At 43.2% G+C, this 13,432-nt stretch overlaps 1 protein-coding gene across 1 annotated transcript in view; it reads left to right on the forward strand.

Annotated features, from left to right (window-relative positions):
• The window catches only part of LOC311118133 (transcription factor AP-2-delta-like), a gene marked incomplete at its 3' end in the record, with an annotated part of 17,377 nt that extends 15,636 nt beyond the window's left edge, over positions 1 to 1,741 (forward strand). The window contains exon 8 of the mRNA XM_084193000.1: positions 1,531 to 1,741. Within this exon, the coding sequence (XP_084049126.1) occupies positions 1,531 to 1,741 (211 nt within the window). The remainder of the gene's footprint in view (positions 1 to 1,530) is intronic.
• Positions 1,742 to 13,432: the final 11,691 nt, after the last annotated feature.

Consider the following 13,432-nt stretch of genomic DNA (forward strand, 5'->3'; position numbering starts at 1 on the left):
TATATAGTGTAAATATAGTGTATATATAGTGTGTATATATGGTGTCTATATAGTGTGTATATATGGTGTATATATAGTGTGTATATATGGTGTATATATAGTGTATATATATAGTGTATATATGGTGTACTCCTGAGTGGCGCAGTGGTCTAAGGCACTGCATCGTAGTGCTAACTGTGCCACTAGAGATCCTGGTTCGAATCCAGGCTCTGTCGCAGCCGGCCGCGACCGGGAGACTCATGGGCGGCGCACAATTGGCCCAGTGTTGTCCAGGGTAGGGGAGGGAATGGCCGGCAGGGATGTAGCTCAGTTGATAGAGCATGGCGTTTGCAACGCCAGGGTTGTGGGTTCGATTCCCACGGGGGCCCAGTATGAAAACATTTGTATTCACTAACTGTAAGTCACTCTGGATAAGAGCGTCTGCTAAATGACTAAAATGTAAATGTATATAGTGTGTCTATATAGTGTGTATATATAGTGTGTAAATAACGTGTATATATATTGTATATATAGTGTAAACATAGTTTATATAGTGTATATATAGTGTAAACATAGTTTATATAGTGTATATATAGTGTATATATATAGTGTAATCATAGTTTATATAGTGTATATATTGTTTTTATTGTGTCTATATAGTGTATATAGTGTATATAGTGTATATATAGTTTATATAGTGTATATATTGTTTTTATTGTGTCTATATAGTGTATATAGTGTATATAGTGTATATATAGTTTATATAGTGTATATATCGTTTTTATTGTGTCTATATAGTGTATATAGTGTATATAGTGTATATATAGTTTATATAGTGTATATATCGTTTTTATTGTGTCTATGTAGTGTCTATATAGTTTATATAGTGTATATATCGTTTTTATTGTGTCTATATAGTGTATATATAGTGTCTATATAGTGTCTATATAGTGTATATATAGTGTCTATATAGTGTATATATAGTGTCTATATAGTGTATATATAGTGTCTATATAGTGTATATATAGTGTCTATATAGTGTATATATAGTGCATATTTTACATTTTGGTCATGTAGCAGACACTCTTATCCAGAGCGACTTACAGTTAGTGAGTGCATACATTTTTGTCTCTACCGTGTATATGTAGTGTACATTTAGTGTAAATGTGTAATAGTGTAAATGTAATGTATATATTTTGGTCTATTTAGTGTATATATAGTGTCTGTATAGTCTCTAAATCGTATATATTGTGTCTGTATGGTGTCTATATATTGAATATAGTGTATAAATAGTGTTTACATAGTGTCTCTATAGTGTATATAGTGTATAATGTGTACATGTAATGTCTTTATTGTGTCTATATAGTGTATATATAGTGTATACATAGTGTATACATAGTGTATATATAGTGTATATAGTTTATATATAGTGTATATATAGTGTATATATAGTGTATACATAGTGTATACATAGTGTATATAGTATATATACAGTGTAGATAATGTATATATTGTGTATATTTATGTCTTTATGTATTTTGTGCTCTCCAGTCTGATCACCCATGGCTTCGGGACTCCGGCAGTGTGCGCGGCTCTCAGCACCTTCCAGACCGTTCTTAGTGAGATGCTCAACTTCCTGGATAAACATTCTGCCGCCGGGAACCCTGGGAAAACCTCTGGTCAGGAGACGGAAAAGACTGGAACTGTCCGGAAAACCAGCGAGCTGCTCAATAAAGACGGAAAAGCTGAAAAGACAGAGTAGCCCTTTCTCTGTGCTGTGCAAGCGAGTGTGTGTGTCAGGGTTTGATCCCTGGGAGGAGGAGCTAATCTCTGTGGAGACGGACAGAGACGTTTATTTATTCTGAACAACAGGAAGTAGAGACAGGGACTTCGGGTCAGCGCCATCTGGGAGTGAACGGGAGAGGAGCAGGGTACACATGCACATGCACGCACACACACAGTCCGTTCTCCCTCCAGAACAGTACAATTAATGCCATTATTATGTTTACCATTTTAGAACCAAGAGACTGGGGTCTGGGTTCACTGTGTTGGTGAGAGTGTGAGACTGGGTTCAATATGTTGGTGAGAGTGTGAGACTGGGTTCAATATGTTGGTGAGAGTGTGAGACTGGGTTCAATATGTTGGTGAGAGTGTGAGACTGGGTTCAATGTGTTGGTGAGAGTGTGAGACTGGGTTCAATATGTTGGTGAGAGTGTGAGACTGGGTTCACTATGTGCTTGTGTGTGTGCCTCTGCGTGCCAGTGTGTGTGTGTGTGAGTCCAGATTTCTGAGACTCTGCCATTTTGTAATGGGGACTATTCAGTTGCCATAGAAACATTTTGTTGTGCATGTCTACCTTTGTACACTCCCCAGAACTACATTTACGACACAAGCTCTTTGACCCTTCATAAACATTTGTATAGATATATATATAAATATTTAAATAACAACTTTTCTTGTAGGCTTTGAATTACATATACTGTATGTTAAAACCATACTCTCTAAAATACCTGTGTTCAATAAAAACAATTGATACATGTTCCTTCCCACTTGTTCCTGTGTAGTGGGTGGCTCAATCAATCAATCAATCAATCAATCAATCAATCAATAAATACACACACACACACACACATATACAGCAAAATATACAAGAACATGTTGTGGTATTGTGTCTTAACAGTCCCAGGATGTGAATCCCTCTGTTAGAATATTAACAGTTTGATTGAATACTCAACAGAAGAACATCTGAAACGGAAAAACATGAAGAATGAAGACCTGACAGTTCCCCAGGCGAGATAGAGAGATAGATAGATACAAATACCATTTTATTTGTCAAATGCGCCGAATACAACCTTACCGTGAAATGCTTACTTACAAGCCCTTAACCAACAATGCAGTTCAAGAAATAGAGTTAAGAAAATATTTACTAAATAAACTAAAGTAGAAAATAAAATAAAAAGTAACACAATAAAATAACAATAACGAGGCTATATACAGGGGGTACCAGTACCGAGTCAATGTGTGGGGGAACAGGTTAGTCAAGGTAATAACGAGGCTATATACAGGGGGTACCGGTACCGAGTCAATGTGCGGGGGTACAGGTTATTCGAGGTAATAATGGGGCTATATACAGGGGGTACCGGTACCGAGTCAATGTGTGGGGGTACAGGTTAGTCGAGGTAATAATGAGGCTATATACAGGGGGTACCGGTACCGAGTCAATGGGCTGGGGTACAGGTTAGTCGAGGTAATAATGAGGCTATATACAGGGGGTACCGGTACCGAGTCAATGTGTGGGGGTACAGGTTAGTCCAGGTAATAATGAGGCTATATACAGGGGGTACCGGTACCGAGTCAATGTGTGGGGGTACAGGTTAGTCGAGGTAATAACGAGGCTATATACAGGGGATACCGGTACCGAGTCAATATGCGGGTGTACAGGTTAGTGGAGGTAATAATGAGGCTATATACAGGGGGTGCCGGTACAGAGTCAATGTGCGGGGGAACAGGTTAGTCCAGGTAATAATGGGGCTATATTCAGGGGGTGCCGGTACCGAGTTAATGTGCGGTGCTTCAGGTTAGTCCAGGTAATAATGAGGCTATATACAGGGGGTACCGGTACCGAGTCAATGGGCGGGTATACAGGGGGTACTGAGTCAATGTGCGGGGGTACAGGTTAGTCCAGGTAATAATGAGGCTATATACAGGGGGTACCGGTACCGAGTCAATGTGCGGGGGTACAGGTTATTCGAGGTAATAATGAGGCTATATACAGGGGGTACCGGTACCGAGTCAATGGGCTGGGGAACAGGTTAGTCCAGGTAATAATGAGGCTATATACAGGGGGTACCGGTACCGGGTCAATGTGCGGGTATACAGGGGGTACCGAGTCAATGTGCGGGGTACAGGTTAGTCCAGGTAATAATGAGGCTATATACAGGGGGTACTGGTACCGGGTCAATGTGCGGGTATACAGGGGGTACCGAGTCAATGTGCGGGGGTACAGGTTAGTCCAGGTAATAATGAGGCTATATACAGGGGGTACCGGTACCGAGTCAATGTGCGGGGGTACAGGTTAGTCCAGGTAATAATGAGGCTATATACAGGGGGTACCGGTACCGAGTCAATGTGCAGGGGTACAGGTTAGTCGACGTAATTTGTACATGTAGGTAGGGGTAAAGTGACTATGCATAGATAATTAACAGCGAGTAGCAGCAGGGTAAAAACAAAGGGGAAGGGGGGGTCAATGTAAATAGACCATGTGGCCATTTGATTATTTGTTCAGCAGTCTTATGGCTTGGGGGTAGAAGCTGTTATGGAGCCTTTTGGACATAGACTTGGCGCTCCGGTACCGCTTGCAGTCTATGACTTGGGTGGCTGGAGTCTTTGATAATTTTTTGGGCCTTCCTCTGACACCGCCTAGTACATAAGTCCTGGATGGCAGGAAGCTTGGCCCCAGTGATGTACTGGGCCGTACGCATACCCTCTGTAGCGCCTTACGGTCGGATGCCGAGCAGTTGCCATACCAGGCGGTGACGCAACCGGTCAGGATGCTCGATGGTGCAGCTGTATAACTTTTTGAGGATCTGAGGACCCATGCCACATCTTTTCAGTCTCCTGAGGGGGAATAGTCTTTGTCGTGCCCTCTTCACAACTGTCTTGGTGTGTTTGGACCATAATAGTTTGTTGGTGATGTGGACACCAAGGAACTTGAAACTCTCAACCCGCTCCACTACAGCCCCGTCAATGTTAAAGGGGGCCAATTCGGCCCTCCTTTTCCTGTAGTCCAAGATCAGCTATTTTGTCTTGTAGTATTCTGTATATTATCACAGCTATCCTCTGATCATTAAGTACCTCCCTAACCTTAAAGATACACTGGAACCGTCTCACAATCTGGAACAGTGACTGGCTTAGATGGTTAGGGTTCGAAGTCTACTGGCTTGGAGGTCTCTCTGTTGTCTCATGTTGCTGACGAGAATGCCAGGGGAGAGTTAAGACGAGTTCATCAATACACCGATCACTTTCAGGACACATTTATTATTGACACTGATTGAAATGGATTTAACAAGTGACATCAATAAGGAATCATAGATTTCACCTGAATTCACCTGGTCAGTCTATGTCATGGAAAGAGCAGGTGTTCTTAATGTTTTGTACACTCAGTGTATATACAGTGGGGGAAAAAAGTATTTAGTCAGCCACCAATTGTGCAAGTTCTCCCACTTAAAAAGATGAGGCCTGTAATTTTCATCATAGGTACACGTCAACTATGACAGACAAATTGAGAAAAAAATATCCAGAAAATCACATTGTAGGATTTTTAATGAATTTATTTGCAAATTATGGTGGAAAATAAGTATTTGGTCACCAACAAACAAGCAAGATCTGTGTGAAAACCTTGAAGACTTACAGAAAACGTTTGACCTGTGTCATTGCCAACAAAGGGTATATAACAAAGTATTGAGAAACTTTTGTTATTGACCAAATACTTATTTACCACCATAATTTGCAAATAAATTCATTAAAAATCCTACAATGTGATTTCCCGTTTTTTTCCTTCTCATTTGTCTGTCATAGTTGACGTATACCTATGATGAAAATTACAGGCCTCTCTCATCTTTTTAAGTGGGAGAACATGCACAATTGGTGGCTGACTAAATACTTTTTTTCCCCACTGTATATATATTTGTTATTGTTTTATTTGTGTGTGTGTGTGTGTGTGTGTGTGTGTGTGTGTGTGTGTGTGTGTGTGTGTGTGTGTGTATGTATGTATGTGTTGAGCTTTAGCTGAGATTCTTCTTTCAGGATACTTTTGATACTATCTGATCATGGTTTTTCCGCATCTACAAATGGTATTAAAATGTGTCTCCAATCCACTGTGTCCGCATTGTGACCATATTGACAGATATTCTTTCAAAAATAATACGCATTTATTTCTTTTAAGACAATTATTTATTCCATAAGTCAATGATCCTACCTGTCAATGATTTTAGAGGCTGCTACAATGATTATTTAAATGTTTTGACCATCCGTATCTGTTTACATTTTATTTATATCCAGATACAATGTGTCCCTGACTACCTCCGGAGGTGGTCAGTAAGATCTGATCACAATCAGATCACAATGCGTCTTTTAATCGTTTACACCGGTCTAAAAATGTGGACACAATCAGAATGTGGACAAAATCAGAAAAAAGGATACATGTTAGCACAAGGTACAGATAGGGATTCTGAGCTGTAGAGTAGTAGAGCACCTCTGAGCTGTAGAGTAGTAGAGTACCTCTGAGTTGTAGAGTAGTAGAGTACCTCTGAGCTGTAGTGTAGTAGAGTACCTCTGAGCTGTAGTGTAGTAGAGTACCTCTGAGCTGTAGAGTAGTAGAGTACCTCTGAGCTGTAGTGTAGTAGAGTACCTCTGAGCTGTAGTGTAGTAGAGTACCTCTGAGCTGTAGAGTAGTAGAGTACCTCTGAGCTGTAGTGTAGTAGAGTACCTCTGAGCTGTAGAGTAGTAGAGTACCTCTGAGCTGTAGTGTAGTAGAGTACCTCTGAGCTGTAGTGTAGTAGAGTACCTCTGAGCTGTAGTGTAGTAGAGTATCTCTGAGCTGTAGAGTAGTAGAGTACATCTGAGCTGTAGAGTAGTAGAGTACATCTGAGCTGTAGAGTAGTAGAGTACCTCTGAGCTGTAGTGTAGTAGAGTACCTCTGAGCTGTAGTGTAGTAGAGTACCTCTGAGCTGTAGTGTAGTAGAGTACCTCTGAGCTGTAGAGTAGTAGAGTACCTCTGAGCTGTAGTGTAGTAGAGTACCTCTGAGCTGTAGAGTAGTAGAGTACCTCTGAGCTGTAGTGTAGTAGAGTACCTCTGAGCTGTAGTGTAGTAGAGTACCTCTGAGCTGTAGAGTACCTCTGAGCTGTAGAGTAGTAGAGTACCTCTGAGCTGTAGAGTAGTAGAGTACCTCTGAGCTGTAGAGTAGTAGAGTACCTCTGAGCTGTAGTGTAGTAGAGTACCTCTGAGCTGTACTGTAGTAGAGTACCTCTGAGCTGTAGAGTAGTAGAGTACCTCTGAGCTGTAGTGTAGTAGAGTACCTCTGAGCTGTAGAGTACCTCTGAGCTGTAGAGTAGTAGAGTACCTCTGAGCTGTAGTGTAGTAGAGTACCTCTGAGCTGTAGAGTAGTAGAGTACCTCTGAGCTGTAGAGTAGTAGAGTACCTCTGAGCTGTAGAGTAGTAGAGTACCTCTGAGCTGTAGAGTAGTAGAGTACCTCTGAGCTGTAGTGTAGTAGAGTACCTCTGAGCTGTAGTGTAGTATAGTACCTCTGAGCTGTAGAGTAGTAGAGTACCTCTGAGCTGTAGTGTAGTAGAGCACCTCTGAGCTGTAGAGTAGTAGAGTACCTCTGAGCTGTAGAGTACCTCTGAGTTGTAGAGTAGTAGAGTACCTCTGAGCTGTAGAGTAGTAGAGTACCTCTGAGCTGTAGAGTAGTAGAGTACCTCTGAGCTGTAGTGTAGTAGAGTACCTCTGAGCTGTAGAGTAGTAGAGTACCTCTGAGCTGTAGAGTAGTAGAGTACCTCTGAGCTGTAGAGTACCTCTGAGCTGTAGAGTAGTAGAGTACCTCTGAGCTGTAGAGTAGTAGAGTACCTCTGAGCTGTAGAGTAGTAGAGTACCTCTGAGCTGTAGAGTACCTCTGAGCTGTAGAGTAGTAGAGTACCTCTGAGCTGTAGTGTAGTAGAGTACCTCTGAGCTGTAGAGTACCTCTGAGCTGTAGAGTAGTAGAGTACCTCTGAGCTGTAGAGTAGTAGAGTACCTCTGAGCTGTAGAGTAGTAGAGTACCTCTGAGCTGTAGAGTAGTAGAGTACCTCTGAGCTGTAGTGTAGTAGAGTACCTCTGAGCTGTAGAGTAGTAGAGTACCTCTGAGCTGTAGAGTAGTAGAGTACCTCTGAGCTGTAGAGTAGTAGAGTACCTCTGAGCTGTAGTGTAGTAGAGTACCTCTGAGCTGTAGAGTAGTAGAGTACCTCTGAGCTGTAGAATAGTAGAGTACCTCTGAGCTATAGAGTACCTCTGAGCTGTAGAGTAGTAGAGTACCGCTGAGTTGTAGAGTAGTAGAGTACCTCTGAGCTGTAGAGTAGTAGAGTACCTCTGAGCTGTAGAGTACCTCTGAGCTGTAGAGTACCTCTGAGCTGTAGAGTAGTAGAGTACCGCTGAGTTGTAGAGTAGTAGAGTACCTCTGAGCTGTAGAGTACCTCTGAGCTGTAGAGTAGTAGAGTACCTCTGAGCTGTAGAGTAGTAGAGTACCGCTGAGTTGTAGAGTAGTAGAGTACCTCTGAGCTGTAGAGTAGTAGAGTACCTCTGAGCTGTAGAGTACCTCTGAGCTGTAGTGTAGTAGTGTACCTCTGAGCTGTAGTGTAGTAGAGTACCTCTGAGCTGTAGAGTAGTAGAGTACCTCTGAGCTGTAGAGTAGTAGAGTACCTCTGAGCTGTAGAGTACCTCTGAGCTGTAGAGTAGTAGAGTACCTCTGAGCTGTAGAGTAGTAGAGTACCTCTGAGCTGTAGAGTAGTAGAGTACTGCTGAGTTGTAGAGTAGTAGAATACCTCTGAGCTGTAGAGTACCTCTGAGCTGTAGAGTAGTAGAGTACCTCTGAGCTGTAGAGTAGTAGAGTACCTCTGAGCTGTAGAGTAGTAGAGTACTGCTGAGTTGTAGAGTAGTAGTGTACCTCTGAGCTGTAGTGTAGTAGAGTACCTCTGAGCTGTAGAGTAGTAGAGTACCTCTGAGCTGTAGAGTAGTAGAGTACCTCTGAGCTGTAGAGTAGTAGAGTACTGCTGAGTTGTAGAGTAGTAGAATACCTCTGAGCTGTAGAGTACCTCTGAGCTGTAGAGTAGTAGAATACCTCTGAGCTGTAGTGTAGTAGAGTACCTCTGAGATGTAGTGTAGTAGAATACCTCTGAGCTGTAGTGTACTAGAGTACTGCTGAGTTGTAGAGTAGTAGAATACCTCTGAGCTGTAGAGTAGTAGAGTACCTCTGAGCTGTAGAGTAGTAGAGTACTGCTGAGTTGTAGAGTAGTAGAATACCTCTGAGCTGTAGAGTAGTAGAGTACCTCTGAGCTGTAGAGTAGTAGAGTACCTCTGAGCTGTAGTGTAGTAGAGTACCTCTGAGCTGTAGTGTAGTAGAGTACCTCTGAGCTGTAGTGTAGTACCTCTGAGCTGTAGTGTAGTACCTCTGAGCTGTAGTGTAGTAGAGTAATAATTAAAAATAATAATAAGCCATTTAGCAGACGCTTTTATCCAAAGCGACTAACAGTCATGTGTGCACAAATTTTTATGTATGGGTGGTCCCGGGGATCGAACCCACTACCCTGGCATTTCAAGCGCCATGCTATACCAATTGAGCTACAGAAGACCACAAGAGTACCTCTGAGCTGTAGTGTAGTAGAGTACCTCTGAGCTGTAGTGTAGTAGAGTACCTCTGAGCTGTAGAGTACCTCTGAGCTGTAGAGTAGTAGAGTACCTCTGAGCTGTAGAGTAGTAGAGTACCTCTGAGCTGTAGAGTAGTAGAGTACCTCTGAGCTGTAGAGTAGTAGAGTACCTCTGAGTTGTAGAGTAGTAGAGTACCTCTGAGCTGTAGTGTAGAAGAGTACCTCTGAGCTGTAGAGTAGTAGAGTACCTCTGAGCTGTAGAGTAGTAGAATACCTCTGAGCTGTAGAGTAGTAGAGTACCTCTGAGCTGTAGAATAGTAGAGTACCTCTGAGCTGTAGTGTAGTAGAGTACCTCTGAGCTGTAGAGTAGTAGAGTACTTCTGAGCTGTAGAGTAGTAGAGTACCTCTGAGCTGTAGAGTACCTCTGAGCTGTAGAGTAGTAGAGTACCTCTGAGCTGTAGTGTAGTAGAGTACCTCTGAGCTGTAGAGTAGTAGAGTACCTCTGAGCTGTAGAGTAGTAGAGTACCTCTGAGCTGTAGAGTACCTCTGAGCTGTAGTGTAGTAGAGTACCTCTGAGCTGTAGAGTACTAGAGTACCTCTGAGCTGTAGTGTAGTAGAGTACCTCTGAGCTGTAGTGTAGTAGAGTACATCTGAGCTGTAGAGTACCTCTGAGCTGTCGAGTAGTAGCGTACCTCTGAGCTGTAGAGTAGTAGAGTACCTCTGAGCTGTAGTGTAGTAGAGTACCTCTGAGCTGTAGAGTACCTCTGAGCTGTAGTGTAGTAGCGTAATAATTATAAATAATAATAAGCCATTTAGCAGACGCTTTTATCCAAAGCGACTTACAGTCATGTGTGCACACATTTTTATGTATGGGTGGTCCCGGGGATCGAACCCACTACCCTGGCATTTCAAGCGCCATGCTCTACCAATTGAGCTACAGAAGACCACAAGAGTACATCTGAGCTGTAGTGTAGTAGAGTACCTCTGAGCTGTAGTGTAGTAGAGCACCTCTGAGCTGTAGAGTACCTCTGAGCTGTAGAGTAGTAGAGTACCTCTGAGCTGTAGAGTACCTCTGAGTTGTAGAGTAGTAGAGTACCTCTGAGCTGTAGAGTAGTAGAGTACCTCTGAGCTTTAGAGTAGTAGAGTACCTCTGAGCTTTAGAGTAGTAGAGTACCTCTGAGCTGTAGAGTAGTAGAGTACCTCTGAGCTGTAGAGTAGTAGAGTACCTCTGAGCTGTAGAGTAGTAGAGTACCTCTGAGCTGTAGAGTAGTAGAGTACCTCTGAGCTGTAGAGTACCTCTGAGTTGTAGAGTAGTAGAGTACCTCTGAGCTGTAGAGTAGTAGAGTACCTCTGAGCTGTAGTGTAGTAGAGTACCTCTGAGCTGTAGAGTAGTAGAGTACCTCTGAGCTGTAGAGTAGTAGAGTACCTCTGAGCTGTAGAGTAGTAGAGTACCTCTGAGCTGTAGAGTAGTAGAGTACCTCTGAGCTGTAGAGTAGTAGAGTACCTCTGAGCTGTAGAGTAGTAGAGTACCTCTGAGCTGTAGAGTAGTAGAGTACCGCTGAGTTGTAGAGTAGTAGAGTACCGCTGAGTTGTAGAGTAGTAGAATACCTCTGAGCTGTAGAGTACCTCTGAGCTGTAGAGTAGTAGAGTACCGCTGAGTTGTAGAGTAGTAGAGTACCTCTGAGCTGTAGAGTAGTAGAGTACCTCTGAGCTGTAGAGTACCGCTGAGCTGTAGTGTAGTAGTGTACCTCTGAGCTGTAGTGTAGTAGAGTACCTCTGAGCTGTAGAGTAGTAGAGTACCTCTGAGCTGTAGAGTAGTAGAGTACCTCTGAGCTGTAGAGTAGTAGAGTACCTCTGAGCTGTAGAGTACTGCTGAGCTGTAGTGTAGTAGAGTACAGCTGAGTTGTAGAGTAGTATAATACCTCTGAGCTGTAGAGTAGTAGAGTACCGCTGAGTTGTAGAGTAGTAGAGTACCTCTGAGCTGTAGAGTAGTAGAGTACCTCTGAGCTGTAGAGTAGTAGAGTACTGCTGAGTTGTAGAGTAGTAGAATACCTCTGAGCTGTAGAGTACCTCTGAGCTGTAGAGTACCTCTGAGCTGTAGAGTACCTCTGAGCTGTAGTGTAGTAGTGTACCTCTGAGCTGTAGTGTAGTAGTGTACCTCTGAGCTGTAGTGTAGTAGAGTACCTCTGAGCTGTAGAGTAGTAGAGTACCTCTGAGCTGTAGAGTAGTAGAGTACTGCTGAGTTGTAGAGTAGTAGAATACCTCTGAGCTGTAGAGTACCTCTGAGCTGTAGAGTACCTCTGAGCTGTAGAGTAGTAGAGTACCTCTGAGCTGTAGAGTAGTAGAGTACCTCTGAGCTGTAGAGTAGTAGAGTACTGCTGAGTTGTAGAGTAGTAGAATACCTCTGAGCTGTAGAGTAGTAGAGTACCTCTGAGCTGTAGTGTAGTAGAATACCTCTGAGCTGTAGTGTAGTAGAGTACCTCTGAGCTGTAGTGTAGTAGAGTACCTCTGAGCTGTAGTGTAGTACCTCTGAGCTGTAGTGTAGTAGAGTACCTCTGAGCTGTAGTGTAGTACCTCTGAGCTGTAGTGTAGTAGAGTACCTCTGAGCTGTAGTGTAGTAGAGTACCTCTGAGCTGTAGTGTAGTAGAGTACCTCTGAGCTGTAGTGTAGTACCTCTGAGCTGTAGTGTAGTAGAGTACCTCTGAGCTGTAGTGTAGTACCTCTGAGCTGTAGTGTAGTAGAGTACCTCTGAGCTGTAGAGTAGTAGAGTACCTCTGAGCTGTAGTGTAGTAGAGTACCTCTGAGCTGTAGTGTAGTAGAGTACCTCTGAGCTGTAGTGTAGTAGAGTACCTCTGGCTGTAGAGTACCTCTGAGCTGTAGTGTAGTAGAGTACCTCTGGCTGTAGAGTACCTCTGAGCTGTAGTGTAGTAGAGTACCTCTGAGCTGTAGAGTAGTAGAGTACCTCTGAGCTGTAGTGTAGTAGAGTACCTCTGAGCTGTAGAGTAGTAGAGTACCGCTGAGTTGTAGAGTAGTAGAGTACCTCTGAGCTGTAGAGTAGTAGAGTACTGCTGAGTTGTAGAGTAGTAGAGTACCTCTGAGCTGTAGAGTAGTAGAGTACCTCAGCTGTAGAGTAGTAGAGTACCTCTGAGCTGTAGAGTAGTAGAGTACCTCTGATCTGTAGTGTAGTAGAGTACCTCTGAGCTGTAGTGTAGTAGAGTACCTCTGAGCTGTAGAGTAGTAGAGTACCTCTGAGCTGTAGAGTAGTAGAGTACCTCTGAGCTGTAGAGTAGTAGAGTACCTCTGAGCTGTAGAGTAGTAGAGTACCTCTGAGCTGTAGAATAGTAGAGTACCTCTGAGCTGTAGAGTAGTAGAGTACCGCTGAGTTGTAGAGTAGTAGAGTACCGCTGAGCTGTAGTGTAGAAGAGTACCTCTGAGCTGTAGAGTACCTCTGAGCTGTAGTGTAGTAGAGTAATAATTATAAATAATAAGCCATTTACCAGACACTTTTATCCAAAGCGACTTACAGTCATGTGTGCACACATTTTTATGTATGGGTGGTCCCGGGGATCGAACCCACTACCCTGGCATTTCAAGCGCCATGCTCTACCAATTGAGCTACAGAAGACCACAAGAGTACATCTGAGCTGTAGTGTAGTAGAGTACCTCTGAGCTGTAGTGTAGTAGAGTACCTCTTAGCTGTAGAGTAGTAGAGTACCTCTGAGCTGTAGAGTAGTAGAGTACCTCTGAGCTGTAGAGTACCTCTGAGCTGTAGAGTAGTAGAGTACCTCTGAGCTGTAGAGTAGTAGAGTACCGCAGAGCTGTAGAGTAGTAGAGTACCTCTGAGCTGTAGAGTAGTAGAGTACCTCTGAGCTGTAGAGTAGTAGAGTACCTCTGAGCTGTAGAGTAGTAGAGTACCGCTGAGTTTTAGAGTAGTAGAGTACCTCTGAGCTGTAGAGTAGTAGAGTACCTCTGAGCTGTAGAGTAGTAGAGTACCTCTGGCTGTAGAGTAGTAGAGTACCGCTGAGTTTTAGAGTAGTAGAGTACCGCTGAGTTTTA

The sequence above is a fragment of the Coregonus lavaretus genome (assembly GCF_964263955.1).
Source record: "Coregonus lavaretus genome assembly, contig: HAP1_SCAFFOLD_379, whole genome shotgun sequence".
In the NCBI taxonomy this organism is placed as follows: Eukaryota; Metazoa; Chordata; class Actinopteri; order Salmoniformes; family Salmonidae; genus Coregonus; species Coregonus lavaretus.